This window comes from Elephantulus edwardii, unplaced genomic scaffold, assembly GCF_000299155.1.
Source record: "Elephantulus edwardii isolate Elephantulus edwardi_28Jun2011 unplaced genomic scaffold, EleEdw1.0 scaffold00105, whole genome shotgun sequence".
NCBI lineage: Eukaryota > Metazoa > Chordata > Mammalia > Macroscelidea > Macroscelididae > Elephantulus > Elephantulus edwardii.
The window spans coordinates 978,956-999,262 of record NW_006399855.1 but is presented as its reverse complement, the minus strand read 5'-3'; the positions used below and the strand labels follow the sequence as shown (position 1 = coordinate 999,262).

At 37.3% G+C, this 20,307-nt stretch overlaps 1 protein-coding gene across 2 annotated transcripts in view; it reads left to right on the top strand.

The window, feature by feature from the left end:
* SEC61A2 (Sec61 alpha 2 subunit (S. cerevisiae)) overlaps nucleotides 1-20,307 on the top strand; it is a 41,729-nt gene that overhangs the window by 11,674 nt on the left and 9,748 nt on the right. For both annotated transcript variants that reach the window (XM_006891839.1, XM_006891840.1), the window contains 3 exons: nucleotides 11,643-11,721; nucleotides 18,389-18,520; nucleotides 19,162-19,271. In XM_006891839.1, coding sequence (XP_006891901.1) covers nucleotides 11,643-11,721; nucleotides 18,389-18,520; nucleotides 19,162-19,271 — 321 coding nt within the window. The remainder of the gene's footprint in view (nucleotides 1-11,642; nucleotides 11,722-18,388; nucleotides 18,521-19,161; nucleotides 19,272-20,307) is intronic.

Genomic DNA, 20,307 nt, shown 5'->3' with positions numbered 1-20,307 from the left:
AATGATGCTAAAACCTTTACCATGAAAGTTTTTTCTTTTATCATGTTGTAATTTGCATATTTGTTGGTGTATATCATAGAGTTGGAATCAACCCATAGCTGACCCTCCAGTGGATTTTCAGAGGCATTTATTTGCACGGAAAACATTGTCTTGATGGATTCGAACTGCATGCATTTGGGATTGCAGCGCAGCTTCTTGCCTCTACGCCATCAGAGCTCCCTTTATAGTGTATAGTAATATAAAAATTCCAAGAAGCTAGGTTTTTAGAACCTCTGTAATACACGGTACATAAATTAATAAAAATCAGGTAGATAGTGTGATTTTGCAGAGAGATAAAGATAAAATGAATTATGGGATATCAAAAAATATATATCTTAAAAATATGCCTTCCATTGGGAAGTAATAAACAAATTACGTCTATAATGTGGAGAAAAACGAAACATTTTCTTTTTCATCAGTGAAACAATGAGATTATTTGATCATGCTTAGTTCGCTCTCTTACTCCTATTTAGATAAGTAAGGGGAGAATATAGAAAAATACAAATTAAGAATACTTGTACTAATTTTTAACCTCTACTTTTTTACATCTTGGAAATTTCTCCCTTTTCCATATAAAAAACATGGCAAATTTTATTGTGATTTGTATCTAATGAAGTGCATCCATAAAAAAACCCCACATTCTGAAGAGTTCTACAAAATGTGTACTTCCATGTAACCATTGCCATAGTGGGTATGGGACATTTTCATCCCTCCAGAAAGTTCTTATGTCCTTGCTCAGTAAGGTTTCACTTCACCACCAGAAACCATCTTTTTCTTTCATTAAAATTATTTTTGTCTTTTCCAAAATTTTATTAAATATTGTATAGTATTTACTCTTACTTAATGCAAAAGTTTTTCCATGTGGTTGATTTATCAACAGTTAATTCCTTTGCATTTGAAGTGGTATTCTACTGTGTGAATATAGCGCATTGTGTTCATCCATCCACTAGACATTTGGGCTGTTTGCAAATTTTGGTAGCATATAAAGTAAAATGGCTATAAACATTCATGCCTAAATCTTATTTGGACTTTAATTTATCTTAAGTAAGAATTGACTCTAAGTTGTATGTATGGTAAATGTATGTTTAACTCCATTGGAAACTCTCAAACTGTTTTCCAGATAGTTGCCTCATTTTATATTTTTATCAGTTGGAAGCAGGAGTGGCATCCACTTCCTAAATAGCATGCCTCTGGAAACTATGAACTTTGATAAGTGATGGTAGTTGTAGTGGGGCTTCAGGCCTTTTGTTCTAGGGTCACTATGAGTCATGCACAACTCAAAGGCAATCAACAACAGTGTATGTATGAGAGTTCTAATTACTCTGAATTCTTTTTTTCTAAATTTTATTTTATTATTTGTTGTTTGTGTACCATCAAATCAGATCTGACTGGTACAGGAGGAAATTGTCCCTCCTTCTCTAGCAGAGCTTATGGTGGATTCGAACGGTGTACCTCTGGGATTGCAGTGCAGCTTCTTGCCACTAGGCCACCAGAGCTCCCTTACTCTGCATTCTTATAAGCACCTGATACTGTGGATCATTTTGATGTTAATCTTCTAATGAGTGATATTTTAATTTACATGTCCCTGATAGATGATTTTGAACAATGGTTTCTTATAATTAGTACGTATACCTGCTCATCCCACATCAATATAAAGACCAGACCGTTCCATGAACTCACTATTGTGTGAGAGTTTGAGACCAAGCCTAGTCTTCAATGCTAGTTTCCCTCAGTTGCTCACTACCTGTCAGGTGCCCAGGTGAGTCTCATGATGTGTGTAGTATAGTGGGTTCCCTTTTACCAAAATTATTTTCTCACTGTGCTTTCTTCATTATGATAAAACTTGCAAGGATTGAGAGTGGTTGTGATTTGGTGTTTCCAGCAGCCTCCTGCCAGCCACCTTAGGCATGGACTGTTTTGGTCTTCCACTTTCTGCCCCTCAGTGCCTAGTTTGGATGGGGACCCTACTTAGCCTTTATTCTTCTTGGCCCTGTACCCCTAAGAGGCCTCCTTTCCCTTTTTCCTTTTTGCACTACCTTCTCCAGCACCTCTGGGCCCTTGCCTGGTCCACCATACCCTGTGTCCTCCCTCAATGATTTGAACACTCTGTGACCAAACTGAGACATTATGGATGAATGGGAGATGATGTCCCGCAACTGATTGGCTGCTTCACGTGCTCCACTTTTTAATGGGATCTCCATATGGGATGTCTGTCTGCAAAGGGTGCCCAGGCCCTGCTGTGGCTTTCTTTGCTGCCTACATTGTTGAAGGTACTGCTTCAGAATGTTCAGAGTTGTCATAAATGCAAAATACTGGATAATGAGATAGTTGGTGGGGTTGTCAGAACTCTTTGGAAATTAGCTTTTTTAGCCATTGTATTGTTTTCCAATACCTTAACTGCAGACACATGGTTTTGAAAATTATCACCAGCTGTGAGACCAATATAAGCTAGTGCTTTCCACACTGTTAAAAATGGTGATGTATGGGTTGGAAAGAGGCTGAAGAGACTGTGACAGTATAATCAAAGGAACTTTAGAGATGTAGCCATAGTTAAAGGTTTTCCTTGCTGAATTGAAATCTGGTCTTTCACTAATGGAGGAATTGTGTCTTGCTGTTAATTTGGCTTAATGTTGCCCTAAACGTGGACTTGTATTGGTGATATTCTTTGCCTTCCCCACTCCCCAGTCTATTTCCGTAATAAACCCCACAATCATGAGTAAAGTTTGTGAGTCAGCAACGTAGACTAGATCTGAATGATTGGTAAAAAGAGGTGCAGGAGTCTGGGGGGTGGCCTGTCTGCCCGAGCAGCTGTTTGTTGCCATGGCTATTATTGATGGGGCTAGTTCTCTTTTATGAAGGAAGTAGAAGTCAGATTTGGCCACTCCTACATTATATATGCTCTTTTTGCATTGGTAAGTGAAGAATAAGTATATTTATCTTTGGTAAAGTGTATTTTCACATCTTTTGTACTTTAAATTTTATTTTTTTGGTTATTGAATTGTTTTTCATATTTTCTGTATTTAAGTTCTTTGTCACATATTTGACTATTTTCTCTTAATCTGTAGCTTAATTTTGCTTTTTCATTTTCTTAATGTTTTTGAGAAGTACAAGTTTTCAATTTTCTTCTTTACTGCTTATTTTCCTGGTTATTTTTTTCTCCCCAGTTTTTATTTTATATTGGTTTGCTTACAAAGTTCATATACATTGTGTTTCACACTATCCTTCATTCACATTGTGTTTCATGTAGTGATTTTGATTCATTATATTTTAATAAAATTAATCTTACCTGAGAAACAGTTGCCAGTTCTAATGTGAAGATTTTCTCTTATTCTAAACTTCTGTAGTTTGATCTTACAGGTTTTCGTCTGTGATTTATTTGAAGTTACTTTTTGTGTATGGTGTGAGGTAGAGGCTGAAATGAATTTTTCTTGTATGGATACACAGCTGTTGTTCCAGCACCATCTATTTAAAAGGCTTTCTCTTTTAAAATGTATTAAATTTGGAATCTTTGCTGAAAATCAGTAGACTGTGATTTCCATTTCTGTATTTTCTATGCCTGGATCAGTCAGTAAGTCTGACCTTTTTTATATTTTTGAGTTCTGTATTTTCACATCCTCGATTCTGAATCTTATACTGTGATCCCTTTCAGAGTTGTCAGTGTTGACAGCTGAACATTAATTCTTCTAGTTTTAGAGTCTTGGAAGTTGAGGGTTGCATGGTCCCATGGGTCCTTTGAACTGTTTCAGTACATCATTTTTTTTCTTTTCTTTTTTCTTTGTTCTGTACAAGGAGAGATAATAATTGTACTTTAGATGACTGCTTACAAGCTTTTTTGCCCCCCAATTGACAGAGGATGCATTTTATTGTTGCTAAACAATGTAACATTAAAGATACAGTGTTGTATCTACCATGACATTTGATTTAGATTTTCCGAAAAGCTACAGCCCAATTCTGTTGTAACTCATGAGATTCTTATTCTGTGGAGGCAATTAGATCACAGTGTTCAATGAGAGAGAGAGAGAGAGAGAGAGAGAGAGAGAGTGAGTGTGTGTGTGTGTGTGTGTGTGTGTGTGTGTGTATGTGAAAAATTTGTATTTAGAATTAGCCAGCTGGACTCAGTTTAGATATCCCAATTTTGTTGGCAACATCCAAAGCATAATGATCAGGAGCAAGTCCAGCATAGGCCTTCTTCTCTCGATCAGGCCTAATTAAGATTTTCCTTGGCCACATCAATATCATAGAGCTTCTTTACAGCTTGTTTGATTTGGTGGTGTTGGCCTTGACATCCATAGTGAACACAAATGTGTTGTTATTTTCTATCTTCTTTCTGGGTGACTCAATCGTCAGGGCAATATTGATGATGGCATAGTGGTCAAGCTTGTTTGTCCTGGGGGCGCTCTTCCCAGTAGGTAGTAACAAAACTCAGATGTAGAATATTGTCTTTGTGGACTTTGTGGACTTTGTTATTCCAGTTGACCTACTACATGTAAGTCGGTCAGTTTTGTGCTTTTTCAAAAATTATTCTGGTATATTCTAGCTTCTTTATATTTCCGTGTACATTTTAGAGTCTGCTTGTCTGTTTTTGCACAAAAGCCTGTGATTTGAACTGTTTCAGACATGTAGATTTCCTTGGCATCTTTGCTGAAAGTTGGTTGACTCGTCTGTGGGTTCATTTCTATACTATTCCATGCCTAAATAGTAATTTAGAGAAAATTAGTATTTTGCCAGTATTCAGTCTTCTAATTCAGGGGTCCATAATCTTTTCTGCAAAGGATAAGATAGAAATGATTTTAGATTTTGCAGCTATAACCAAACAACAAATTATAATTCAAGAAAAGAATAATAGTTTAACGAGTTTATATTTACAGCTTTTACCCTTCAAGTAAGATATTTATATATTGAACTGTGTAGTTTTATCTTTTTCATGTTTTAGTCAGTTCAACCCACTGTCTTTGATCTTGACCTTTTTTCCATTGAATCTGAAAGTGCTTTATTTTCCCCTCCCAGGTAGATTAGCATTTGAGGTTTCTTTTCTTTTCCATTTTATTTGAGGAACACACTAAGAAAACTCTCCTGCAATAACTTTAGTAAGTGATACCTGGTTTTTACCATCTGAATCGTGTGGACTGTATTTCATTCAGGATTTCAGATTTTGTCCAGTTCTAATCCAGTGCAGCTCTGTAATCTTCATTTCTATCAGAAATTGAACCCTATTGTTTACCTTTGTTCATTTCTTACCAGGTGCTGTTTACTCCTTCATATACAAAAGAGGGAAAAGAGAAGGATGTCTAGGAAATTTACTTCTGTTAGATTTGGAATGTTATTTTAGATTCTGAGTATTCTCTTGACATCCTGGTGTGGTGGTGAGGAACAACTATTCAATGAATCTTTTTACTCCTTAAATTTTGTTTTGTGCTTGTTTTTAACTTCCATTATGACCTATGTTTGAAATTATATTTGCTTACTTTATGATTCTCCCCTTCTATTTTTCTCATTTTTTATTAGCTATTTTACATTTTTCTTAAAAATGAGTTTACTGTTCCCATGGAGTGGCTGATGGATTTGAACCACCAAACTTTTGTTTGGGTTAACAGGATTAACAGTCCAGCACACAGTGTGCTATGCCACCAAGGCTTCGTTATGTGGGAAAGGTGGGAAATATAATGATACTTTAACTTGCTGTGTTAACCTGGGAATATTTTGTTTGATTTTCAGTTCCCACTGCTTTTGGAAATCTCTACCTTTTTTTTTTTTTTTGGAAATCTCTACCTTTAATATTTAATATTCTCTTTTTCTACCTGATTAATTCAGTATTTCTATTAAATTATGGAATGTTTTGTTTCTTCAAAGTGCTGTATTTTGTCAAGTTGAAACTAATTATTACATATAATATAAAGTATAACATTTGTAATACTTTAAAGCTGATACATTAGAAAATACCTCTTAATGCTATCTATTGTTGCTCATGATCCTGTGGTGTGGAATTTATTAAGAGCAGGAAAATTAGAAACATTTTTAGAATCCTTTTGACTACAGGAAAGGGAATATACATTATTTAGAGGAGATGGGTTGACTTTGTTCAGTGCCCAACAGAATATTTAATTAAGGAAAACAATTTGAATGGTTAGTAACTTTTCTACTTGGAGAATATTTTGCTGTAGACTATCCTGTAGTATTAATAAGTTAATTTCCTTACTGTCCCATTTTGGCTGAAGAGAATCTGCAGTTACAGGGTTTAACCATACTTTAATTTTTTAAATAATTTTTTTATTTTGTGATTTTTAAGTTTATAGAAGAGTTAGATTTTCATGCATTCATAGTTGCACATTTTACACTTTTTCCTTCCCTTCTCCCTCCCCCAGTTCACTTTTTTCTTGGTAATATTGTTCATTGTTGCACAGTTATCTCTACCCCCCACCCCAGTTCTCTTTTCTTATTCTGGGCTGTTGTTGTACATATAATGCCTAATCATATGTTTCTTTTAAACAGTTCTTTCCTTCATCTGTTCCAATGCAGTATTCATTATTTATCTCCCTTTTTCTTAGTTTTCTCCCAACCCCCATGTCAGTTCTGTTTTATAACAATGGTGCTATGAAGTATTCGTCCTCTTTTGAAATATTTCACTCATAATATATTTCAGCGTAATATCCCCAAGGGTCACCTATGTTGTGCAATGTTTTATGTTGTTGTTTGCCTTCGAGTTGAGCATGAATCATAATGACCCTGTGAACAAAAGGCTTGAAGCCCCTCTACAACTATTGACATTTATCAAAGTTCATAGAGTTTCCGGAGGCATGTTGTTTAGGAAGTGGATGCCACTCCTGCCTCCAAACCTGTCATAGAATGTTATTGTTTGTTGAGTTGCCTGCGATGCATGGTGTCCCTATGTACAGCAGCTCTGAACTCTTCCCTGTCCTGAGCCAGTCTCACTAATTCTGACACACCAACCCCTATTGTATCAGTTAGTATATCAATCCATCTCATCTGGGGTCTTCCTCTTCTGCACTTTCCATCCTCCCTTCCAAGGACCAATCTCTCCTGGCCACATGCCTAAAATAAGTGAGGCAGAACTTCAAAATCCTAGCCTCCAAGGAGAGACTTGGTTTCATTTCATCCTCTCCAAGACAGACCTATTTGTTTTCTTGGCAGTCCATGGTATGTTCAAGACTCTTTTCCAGCACTACAACTCGAAGGCATCTATTCTTCTTCTGTCATCCGAAGTCATTGTCCATCTCTCTGAAGCATAATAAGTAATTGGGAAGACCATAGGTGCACCTTTGATCTAGACTGACATCGTTGCTCTTCAGCACTCTGGAGACGTCCATGACAGCAGATTTTCCCAATGCAGTTTGTCTTTTGATTTCCTGACTGCTGGTGTTAAGAGTGTTGATTGTGGGTCTGAGCAAGCTGTAATTGCTAACAACCTCAATCTCTTCTCCATCCATCATGGTGCAGCCAGTTGGCCCAGTGGTGAGAATCTTTGTCTTCTTTATTGAGCTTCAATCCATATTAAAGACTACAGTCCTTGCTTGACCTTTTTTGCAGCAAGTGCTTCAGGTCTTCTTCAATTTCGTTCAGCAAATAAGATTGTGTCATCTACATATCATAGGTTGTTAATGAGTCTTTCTCCAATCTTGATACCACACTTCTCCTCATAAAGCCCTGCCTCTCAAATGATCTGTTCTGCATACAGATTGAAAAGGTATGGGGACAGGATGCATCCCTGACACACTCCTTTCCTTATTTTGAGCCATGCAGTGTTTCCTTGTTCTGTTCTGAGGACTGCTTCCTGGTCCAAGTATAGGTTTCATATAAGCACGATCAAGTGTTCTGAATTCCCATTTTCCTCAAGGTTAGCCACGATTTGTTGTGATCCACAGTCAAATACCTTTGCATAGTCAATGAAACACAGATAGATACATTTTTCTGGTACTCTGCTCTCTGCCAGGATGCATCTGACATTGTGCCACCACCCCTTCTGTATTTCTGGTAGTTCTCTGTCAATGCACTGTTCAAGTCTTTTCTGGATAATCTTCAGCAGGATTTTGCTAGTGTGTGATATTAATGATATTGTTCAATAATTTTCACACTCTGTTGGGTCACCTTTTTTTGAAATAGGAATAAATATGGATCTCTTCCAATCAGTTGGCCAAGTAGTTGTCCTCCAGATTTCTTGGCACAACTTGGTGAGCACATGCAAGGCAGCTGTTGTTTTTCAGTGCTGTGTAGCATTCTCTTGTGTGAATGAATATACATAGCTTTTTGTTCTTTTATTTGTTGATGGGCACTTGTGTTGCTTTGTTGCTTCCATCTCTTTGCTGATGTGAAGAATGCAGCAGTAAACATGGGTGTATGTGTTTGAGTGGCATCTCTGGATTTTTTATGGTATATTCCAAGTGGTGGAACTGCTAGGTCAAATGATATTTCTATTTCCAACTTTTTGAGAAGGCACCATACTGCCTTCCAAAGTGATTGTACTGTTTTATACTCCCTTCAGCAATGAATAAGGGTTCAAATCTCTCTACAACCTTGCCAGCATTTGTTGTTTTCTTCTCTGCTAAATTTTGCTATTGTTACTGAAGTGAGAACTTCATAGTTGTTTTTATTTACATTTCTCTGACAGCTAAGGAGTTTGAACATTTCTTCATGTGTTTGTTTTCCATCTGAATGTCTTCTTTGGTGAAGTGTCTATTCATATCCTGAGCCCATTTTGCAATTGGGTTGTTTACCTTTTTCTTGTTGAGATGCTGGAGTATTCTGTAAATTTTAGAGTGCCTTACCAGATATGTCATTACCAAATATTTTTTCCCAGTCTGTGACTTTCCTTTTTACTTTGTTGGATGAGTTTTTTGATGGGTATAGGGATTTTATTTTTAGAACGTCCCATTTATCTATTTCTCTCCTGGTTATAGGTGTTTGAAGATACCTGAAAGACTGTTCATATTGTGGATTATGGCTTGTAGGGTTCTTCCAAGTTTTTTTCTGATGAAGTTTATAGTCCTGGATTTTACTCCTAAATTCTTGATCCACTCTGAGTTGGTTTTTGTGTATGGTGTGAAGTTTGGGTCTTGCTTGAATTTTCCACTGATAGCTTTCCAATTTTGCCAGCACCATTTGTTAAAGAGGATTTTGTTTCCCCACTTAACTGATTTTATGTCCTTTTCAAAGTGATCTTAATTGACCATAGATCATGTTGTTATTGTTATGTGCCATTGAGTTACTTGCAACTCATAGCGACCCTGTGTACAAGAGCCCTAAACCCTGCTCTTACCTGTGCCACCCTCACCATCTCCAACACACTCACTCCCACCACCCCAATCACAGAATCGATCCCACTAATCGAGGGTTTTCCTCTCCTGTGCTGTTGCTCTACTTTCCCCAAACATAATGTCCCTCTCCAGGGACCTCCTTGCAACATGCCCAAAGTATGTCAGACGAAGCTTCAGAATCTTTGACTCCAAGGAGCACCCCGGCATCATCCTCCCCAGAACAAACCTGTTTTTCCTATCCACGGTATATTCAACACTATTCTCCAGCACCACATAGATGAGTTGATTTCTAGGTTCTTAATTCTATTTCATTGATCTGTGTGTCTGTCACTGTACTAGTACCATGCTGTCTTGACCACCATGGCTTTAGTGGGATTTGAGCACAGGAAGTGCGATACCTTCTTCTCTTTTTCAGGAGTGCTTTACTTATGTGGGGTCTCTTTCCATTCCAGATGAATTTGGAATTTGCCTTTCCCATCTCACTGACGAATGGAACTTGAATCTCTTAGCATTTTATTGAATTTGTAGATTTCATTTAGATTATCATGTATTTATTATTTCATGTAGATTATCATTTTCACGATACTGAGTCTATGCATGAGCATGGTATATTCTTCCATTTCTCCAGTCTCTCTTTGTTTCTTGTAGTGATGTTTTGTAATTTTCTTTTAATAGCTCTTTTGTGTTTCTAGTTAGATTTACTCCCACGTATATAATCTTGTGTTTAGCTACTGTGATGAGTATTGTTTTTCTTAGCTCGATTTCTGTATTTTGTTTGTCACTGTAGGAAATTAAGTTTTTTTTTATGTTGATTTTTGTATCCTGTCACTTTGCTGAATTGATTGACTATGTCTAGTAGTTTTCTTGCTGAGTCTTTAGGATTTTCTAAGTATACTACCATATCATCTGCAAATAGATATCATTTGCCTCTTCTTTTCCAAGTTGGATACCTCTTATTTACTGTTCTTGTCTTACTGCTATTTTTAAGATTTCCAATACAATATTGAATGGAAGAGTTGAGAATAGGCATTCTTGCCTAGTTCCTCTTCTCAAAGGAAATGCCTTTAATCTCTCTCCATTCATTGAGTTAGATGTTGACTCTTGGTTTTGTGTATATACTTTTCACTGTGTTGAGGAATTTCCCCTTTATTCCTAATTGTTGAGTGTTTTCATCAGGAAAGGTATTGGATTTTATCAAAGGCCTTTTCTGCATCAGTTGATAGGATCATGTGGTTCTTGTTCTTTGCTGTATCCATGCTTCGTGTGTGACCAGTTTTGCTACCTACCTACCTATCTAAAAATTTAGACACCCAAAGACAAAATAGTTGTTTCCAATTTCTAGCAGAGTTGTAGAAATAGGTAAGTAAATTTGAGAAAATCTGTTTTCTTTTGTCACATAAGGGAGGAATACAATCTCATCCTGTATTCAGGTCATGCAATAGGAAATCAGTTTTTTCTTCACTAATTAAAAAACGTATTATGTGTTCTTTATGGGAAATTTGCTAAGTACAGAATAGAATAAAAAAATCAACCATAATCTCACCACCAATTTGTTCAAGATTTTAACAACAATTAATTTCTAATTTTATTTTCTATGTATAATTATAGAAGGTTGGTCCTTTACTTTGTAAAATTTTGTGAATCTCTACCGGTAAAGATTTATTGCTTTGGAAACCTGATGGAGTGTGGCTTTTAGTTGGAACCAACTTGATGGTAATTTGCTTTCTCAGAGACACTGTTGACATAGTCTTGCTGGGAATCATCTTGTGTTTTGTAGGATTTGTAGCAGTATCCCTAACCTCTCCCTTTTGGGTTCCAATAGTAGCCTTCCCCCAAGTTGTGACATCTAAGTGCCTCCAACAGACTTTACTAGATGTTCCTTAGGGTCAAAATAAACTCCACTGTAGAACCACTATTTTATAGATGATATTATAATACAAGAACTTTCTCATAATATTGCAAGTTCATAAACATGATTTTTAATAATTACATAATTTTCTGTTGCATATATTACCTTTGGTTTTATATTTAAGAGTGTGTTTTTGCGATCTTTTGTACTTAGAGTGAAAATTATTCTGTGGTTAGATAATGCATGATAAAATACATTGATATTTTTTTCTTATAATCTATTGCTGGGAGTACTTAATAGTGAAATGTATTAATAATTTTGTTGTTACTTTCACCAAAGAACCAAAGATATTATTTTTGTTCTAGAACATGAAATTTGGGTTGGTTTTTTTTTTTATTTAACCTCTTTAGTTTTCCAAACATTAAATAAGTGTGTTATAAAATTATTAGAAGTATTTTAATAAAGAATTTTATGTGATATTATAGATACCACTCTTTGGAATCATGTCATCAGATTCTGCAGATCCATTCTACTGGATGAGAGTTATTCTGGCATCCAACAGAGGTAAGCTTTTTTTGGCCTTTATCTGAAGCATAAGAGAGCTCTGATGGCCTACTGGCAAAAAGCTGCACTGCAATCCCAAAGGCACACGGTTTGAGGCCATCAGCTGCTCCATGGGAGAATGATAGTTAACCTCCACCTGTGTGATTAACAACCTCTGAAAACCCACTGGAGGGTCAACTCTGTCTCAGTGGTACACAACAACTACATTTAACAGAGATTAATTTTGCTTCCATACTACTTCTGACATAAAAAAAAAAATGAAAAGTTGATTTATGAACTTTTTCAGTATGTGCAGTGAAGGGGAGGAAATAACAAGAGATATAATACCAGAAAGAGGCCAACATGTAAATAATTTTTATGATAGTGCATGTATTGTCAAAGTATGTACAGAGTATAAAGGTAATCCAGAGAATGAAGTGATTGGCATTGTCTAGAGGTACAGTTCTTAACTCTCTTAGGGATCATGTTTACTTTTAGAATCTTGTATTCCCCCTGGTCATTAAGAAATCCTAACTTACTGTATCAGAGAAATGCTTGAATAGCACTTTGAGTTTAAATTCATTTTGTACAATGTTAGGAGAAATTACATCCCAAGTAGAGGAAAGCTTGAGCTAAAGCAGAAATGCATAATAATAGCATGATGTAGTCTGATAAATTTAGGAGATGTTACTGTTATGTGCTGTTGAGTTGTTTGCGACTCATAGCGACCGTATGTACAATAGCCCAGAAGCCTGCTCTGTCCTGTGCCAACTTTACTGTCTTTGACACATGTACCCCGATTACCCCAGTCACTGAATCAGTCCATCTCATCAGTGGTCTTGCTTTCTTCCTCTGTCCCTCCATACTTCTAAGCATGATGTCCCTCTCCAAGGACCTCCTTGCAGCACACCCCAAATATGTCAGATGAAGCTTCAGAATCCTTGCCTCCAAGGAGCAGCCTGATTTTACCCAATCTAGAATGAACCTATTTGTTCTTCTAGCAGTCTATGATATATTCAACGTTCTTCTCCAGTACCACAGCTCAAAGGCATCAATTCTCTTTCTGTTATCCCTAGTCACTGTCCAGCTCTCTGATGCATAGCAAGCAATTGAAAACCTGGAGCAGGCTCACCACAATCTCAAGACTGACATTGTTGCTCTTTAGTACTCTGGACAGGTCCCTGACAGCAGACTTTCCCAATTCAGTTCATCTTTTGATTTCCTGGTTGCTGGTATCAAGAGTGTTAATTGGGGAGCCAAGTAAACTAAAACTATTAACAATCCCAATCTCTTCACCATCCATAATGATGCTTCCAGTCAGCCCAGTGGTGAGAATCTTTGTTTTATTGATGTTGAGCTTCAATTCATATTGAAGGCTGCAGTCCTTGACCTTCTGCAGTAAGTACCTGCTCAGTTTCAGCAAGCAAGGTTGTGTCATCTGCAGGTTGTTTGATGAGTCTTCCTCCAATCCTGATGTTACATTCCTCCTCATATAGCCCAACCTCCAGGATGATCTGTTCTGTATAAAAATTGAAAAGATTTGGAGATAAAACACATCCCTAGAGTACACCCTTCTCAGTTTTGAACCATGAAATGTTTCCTTACTCTGTTCTGATGACTGCCTCTTGGTCCAAGTATAGGTTTCGCATAAGCACAATCAGATGATCTGGGATTCCCATTCTTCTCAGAGTTAGCCACACACTTTTTAATGGGAGCACATATAGATCTCTTCCAGTCGGCCAGATAGAATTTTGGGAGAGGGTGCTGATAAATTACGCTAAGAAAAGAGAAGAGGGTGGATTATGAAGCTCTTTGTGTATAAGGGAAGGGAAAGTGCTTGTGTTTATTAATCACTGTAAATCTTTATTAAAATGTTGTTGTTGTCATGTGCTGTCGAGTCGCTTGCCCTATGTACAACAGCCCTAAACTCTGCTCTGTCCTGTGCCAGTTGCACCGCTCAGATACACTCATCACGATTACCCCAGTCACTAAATCAGTCCACCTCAGAGAGAGCCTTCCTGTCCTGCGCTGTCCATCCACCCTCCCAAGCATGATGTCCCTCTCCAAGGACCGGTTTCTCCTTACAACTTGTCCAAAATATGTTAGATGGAGGCTCAGAATCTTTGCCTCCAAGGAGCCGTCCGGTTTAACCCTTTTCAGGATGAATCTGTTTGTTTTCCTAGCAGCCCACGGTACCCTCGATACTCTTCTCCAGCACCATAGCTCAAAGGCATCAATTCTCCTTCTAGCCTCCTTAGTCACTGTCCAACTCTCTGATGCATAACAAGTGATAGCAAAGACCATGGCCTGTATCAGGCGCACTTTCCCATGGCAATACGTCTTTTAATTTCCTGGCTACTGGTGCCAAGAGTGTTGACTGTGGAGCCAAGCAAACTAAAGCTGTGAACAATCTCAATCTCTTCACCATCCATCCTGATGCTGCCAGTTGGTCCAGTGGTGAGAATCTTTGTCTTCTTGACATTGAGCCTCAATCCATGTTGTAGGCTGCAGTCCTTGACCCTCTGCAGCAAGTGCTTCAGGTCCTCCTCAGTTTCAGCAAGCAGGGTTGTGTCATCTGCATAACGCAGATTATTGATAGATCTTCCACCAATCTTGACCACACATTTCTCCTCATAGAGCCCAGCCTCCTGGATAATCTGTTCTGCATACAGGTTGGAAAGGTATGGAGATAGGACGCATCCCTGACATATGCCCTTCCCAGTTTTGAACCATGCAGTGTTTCCTTGCTCTGTTCTGACAACTGCCTCTTGGTTCAAGTGTAAGTTTCGTATTAGCATGATCAAGTGTTCTGGAATTCCCATTCTTCTCAGAGTACCAAAGAGAGATAAAATAACCAGAGCACTGATTGAAACAAAAGTAGAATTAGACCAGTGGGAATAGATTTGTGGACTGACAATGACTTGCCTGTTTGCACAGAGCAGCATGACCATTTAAGACTGACTGAAACAAGCACACAGATGAGGAACACAAAACAATTGCAAAGAGACCACCGATGTTGGAAGAAATCAAATATAAGTGACTCTAAAGAAATTACAAGGCAGCCATCAGTGGACCCTCTCTTGGAGTAAAGCACAAGAATTGTATAGATTTATAACCAGGAAACCACAGGGAAATGCATCTAGAGCTAGCACATCATGTTTAGTCACCTGAGCCTCAGTGAAGGAGAAAGTGGATTCAGGGTGTACATAATCACAAGGTAAGAAAGGAGAGGCACAGAAGTGTGGATCCATTGGCCTCTCGCATGTCTGACCCAGTGAATGGCCAAGCCCATGCTCTTGCACATTCATGTTTTAGCTTCCCACTCTCCTGACCTAATGAGTGGTGAGTAGTGCATGCTTCTACACATTGTATCCCTCCTCATACCTTTGTTTTAGTCATCCGATGCTGCTGTAACTTGTGGTACCACAAGTGAGTGGCTTAGGAAAGACAAATGTTTGCAGTTAATTGCCCCTGAAAACCTGCTAGAGGGTCAGCTATGAGTTGGTTCTGACTTGATGAAACACAGAAACAACACACTATAACAGTCGTGTTTGTGTAATGTCCAAATCATCTAACAGTTTATTTTACAGAACACATCATATACATTAAGCAGTGCATATTTGTAATCAGTACATAAAATAGCTTAGAGCCTCAGAAGCTGCAGATATTATCAGAGCACAGAAAGAAGCAAGTTAGGGGAGCTCTGGTGGCCTAGTGGCAAGGAACTGCAACTACAATCCCAGAGGCGCACGGTTCAAACCCACCAGATGCTCTGCCGGGGAAGGAGGGACAATCTCCTCCTGTACCAGTCAGATCTGATTTGACACACACAAAAATAATTTAAAAAAAAAACCTCAAAAACAGAAATAAGCAAGTGGCCAAAATAAAATGCCGTATAATCTGCTTGAGGTGGAAAGAGTGATAGAATTACTTGATAAAGAATTCAAGACTTTTGTTTAAGATCCTACAAGAGATCAAGAAAGAAATACAGGATACTATTAAAAACACCCAAGATGAGGGGAAAAAAACCCAAACAAAAAATCCCCAAGGTAAAAATAGACAAAATTCTAGAATTCAGGAAAACAATGCAGGAACACAACTACAGATAGAAACTATACAAATATAGCAACTAAAAATCTGTAGTTTCAGAAATGGATAACTCATTGGATAGACATAGGGTTAGGCCTAAAACAGTGGAAGACCAAGTTGCAAAACAGAGGACAAATCACATTAATTAGGAGTAATCAGAAGAAGAATGAAGAAAAATGAAGTATTCCTAAGAGCTTTGCTGGGTTTATACTATGAAAAAAAAAAGAATGTACAAGAATAAGATTGATAACCCAATTACAAAATGGGCAAAAACATGGAAAGAATTTTCACAGAGAAAAGATACTCAAATGGTCAACAGACACATGAAGAAATACTCCAAATCACTGGCAGTAAGAGAAAAAAGTACAATGAGATACCATCTCACTCCAGTAACAGTGGCAAAGTTTAAAAGGACAGCAAGTAATAAATTTTGGAGAGGGTGTGGTGAGATAGAAACTCTTGTTGATAGAAACATTGTTGATGGAATTGTAAAATGGTACAATCACTCTGAAAGGCAGTTTGGTGCTTCTTCAAAAAGCTGAACATAAACATTCCATGTGACTCTGCTATTCCATTGCTTTGAATATACCCCAAGAAAATAAGAACTGAGGCTCAAATGGAGACTTGTACACCAACGTTCATCATTACTCACCATCACAAGAACACGGAAGTAGCTCAAGTGTCCAACTCAATCAAATGGATTGAGAAATTATGGTCCATTTACACAATGCAGTACTATGCAACACACAGAAACAATGATCTTGTAAATTATTGCCTAACTTGGGAGGAACTGGAGAGCATTATGCTGAGTGAACTAACTCACTCCCGCATGGACAAATACTGTATAAAACCATTATTGTAGAAAGAAAATAAGGATCCAAGGTGAGAGTGGGTGGAAGCAGAGGGTGGGTGGGGGTTTAATTATGGGGTTGTACAGTTTTATGGGGGGTGTGAGGGAAATTGGAAGAATCTTGTATGAAAAACAATGTATTAGGATTTTGTAAATAAACTAGTATAATTTTAAAAATGAAATAATGTGCATTTGATGGAAATTGCAAAATAGGAGACAAGAATTTTTTTAACAGTTTGCTCACAGAAAGCCTATTAGTAAATATAAGAAGACCTAAGCAAAACTAGGAAACATTAGTACAAGAAAACCAAAGGGACCTACATAAATAAAAGACTTAACATTGTGAAATGGCAATAAGATAAAGTGATCTACAAATATAGTGCAATTCCCACCTAGATCCTGTCATTGTTTTTCAAAGAGGTGAAAAGAGTTCACCAATTTTATATAGAATTTACATTTAGAATTAGCCCGCTGCACTCAGTTTAGATGATCCCAATTTTGTTGGCAACATCCAAAGCATCATAATCAGGAGCAAGTCGAACATAGGCCTTCTCTCCATCAGGCCTAATCAAAGTGTTGACCTTAGCCACATCAATGTCATAGAGCTTCTTTACAGCTTGTTGGTGCTTATTGGCCTTGACATCCACAATGAACACAAGTGTGTTGTTATCTTCTATCTTCTTCATAGCTGACTCAGTGGTCAGGGGAAATTTGATGATGTCATAGTGGTCAAGCTTGTTTCTCCTGGGAGCACTCTTCCAGGGGTATTTGGGTTGCCGTCGGAGTCTCAGCGTCTTAGGCCGCCGGAAGGTGGGTGACGTGCGGATCTTTTTTTTTGGCTGTGGACGCCCTTCAGGACTGCCTTCTTGGCCTTCAATGCCTTTGCTTTGGCTTCAGTTTTGGGAGGGGCAGGGGCTTCCTTCTTGGCTTTTGGCACCATCTTCGTAGAGAGCTGTTTTCTAATTTTTAAGGTTTTTTTTTTTTTTTTTTGTTTACTATCCTTTATGTCCTGACAGCTTTTCACATTAACTCTTCTATATTGTTTTAGATTGATTTTTTAAAAAAATTATTATTTTTTTTGTGTGAGTGTACCGTCAAATCAGATCTGACTGGTACAGGGGGAGATTGTCCCTCCTTTCCCGGCAGAGCATCTGGTGGACTCGAACCGTGAGCCTCTGGGATTGTATGTAGATTGCTTTTTAAGTAAAAAATTAAAAAGTTGCAATGTTCTTCAAATAAAAAATGAATTAGTATGATAATTTTGGGTTTAATGTATAATTTTTTTAAAAATTTTGCATTAAAACAAAAAATGCCTGGTGTTATTTCTATTAATTATTTGGATAGAAATCTTAGGATAGAGCACGGTTTAGGGCTGTTGTACATAGGGTCGCTATGAGTCGCAAACGACTTGACGGCACATAACAACAACAACAGAAATCTTAGCTAATATGCTTCAAAAATTCTTTAACATTTAAAATTTAGTGTTTATAGAAATTGACATTTTATGGGATTTATACACATATTTGCTTAGTGTGTTGTTGCAAGGTAATGTTATTAAATAATACCTTTTTTAGAAATTCATGATTAAGGAAGGACAATATGCTTCCTAAAATTTAAGGAGAAGTTACAATTGATGTGGTTAGTAACAGATTATTTAAAAAATTATTCTGTACATAATAATTATATAGTAGCGATTACTGTGCATAGTAAAAAATAATTCTTGCTTTTTTCTTTCTCCTTCCTTTATAGGAACTTTAATGGAATTGGGTATCTCACCAATTGTAACATCTGGTTTGATCATGCAGTTGTTAGCTGGAGCCAAAATCATTGAAGTTGGAGATACACCAAAAGATAGAGCACTGTTCAATGGAGCTCAGAAATGTGAGCATTAAATTGTGTACAATAGCAGAGTTCTTTCCAAATTTGAGAATGTTTATGATAAAGACATTTTTGTCCCCCAGTTTCAGTTTTTTTGTTGTTGTTAGAATTTAATAGTAGAATGTTTTGGGTTTGAAATTTTGAAATTTGAAAGTTTCTGTTCATACAATTTAGTGACACTGATTCATTACTTGAGATGTAGAACCACTTTTTACTTTTCTTTTTGGAGTTTTTCCTCCTGTTAACATAATAAATTCATTGGCCTGTATGTTTCCTATCTAATCTTTTGAGTTGTTTTGTTACTTTGATCCTATAAAAAAACCGAATAGCCGTGGAGTGGCTTCTGACTCATGGGAACTTGTAGAACAGGGTAGAATAGACTCGAAGGGTTTCTGAGCCTGCAGAATCGTTAGGAACAGACTGCTTTGTCTGTCTCTTAAGAGCCCCTGGTAGGCTTGAACTACCATCCTTTCAGTTAGCAGCCTATTAGTTGACTCACTGTGCCATGTTTCCTTAGGATCCTTACAGATAGATCTTAAAACAGTATAACACTCAAGTGTAAAGACATTTTTCTATAGTCTCTTTTTTAGCTTTGGTTTTACTCCATTAAGCATGTACTCCTTTATTTCCCTAATTTTTGTCAGTATTTGGTATGATTATTACCATTGGGCAAGCGATTGTGTATGTCATGACGGGCATGTACGGGGATCCTGCCGAAATGGGTGCTGGAATATGTCTCCTTATCATTATTCAGGTAAGAAATTCTGGGTTTTTTTTATATAGTGATAACAAGACAATTTGATTTTTCTTTTTTAATGACAACTCTTAGGTCATTGTATTAATTTCTTTTCACCAAATTATGATTTGATTATTAAAGTAACAAATTTTGGTTTTGCAAAAAATAATTTATTTAAATAGCTTCATTGCTATGTAATATAAAGGATTATGGGTATTAAATGTTTCTGAGTCAAGTTTTTCACATTGTGATGTTTCTGAATTCAGCGTGCTTTTCCTAAGTTGTTTCATTGTCACTGTCAGTGAGATAGTGGTCGGCTTGTAGTTGTCATGCTTGACCTTGGATGTCTGCTTGGTCTCATAGTTGTTCATATTGTTATTACATTAATTCAGTTATGTATGTTGCTGGTATAATATGTGCTGAGTTAAGTTTTTGACAATATCTTCAAGAGTCTTGCTTGATGTTATTGAAATGACATGTGTTTACAGAAAGAAAGGCACAGAGACAGTGCCTTTTTTTCCCCCTACCATATTTTTTTATTTTAATATTTTAAAAAATAATTTTAGTGAACATTTACAGAGATTTTGGATTCCATTCATTCATTGCTGCATTTCTCTCCCCGCCCAGCCCTCTTCCCCGCCCCCAGTTGGCTCCTCTCTTTGAAAAGTAAAATAAACACTCTCTCCCTGGTACACAATCTCTCCACACTCCTCCCACTGCCCCAAGTACATTCCACTATGCAACTTTAATTGTGGACTCTTGTGATAACCATAATACCCTATCATACATCGTACATACTGTTTCAGTGCAGTATACACAATTTATCCAGTTTTTCTCAGTCTTACCCCAACCCTGATAGCAGTCCCATTTTATAGCAGTGGCACCATGCAATATTTGTCCTTTTGCGACTGAGATATTTCACTCAGCATAATATCCTCCAGGGTCACCCATTTTGAATAATATAGCATGAGTTCCTTATATTTCAATACAGCGTAGTATTCCATTGTGTGAATATATCACAGCTTCTCTATCCATTTGCTTGTTGATGGGCACC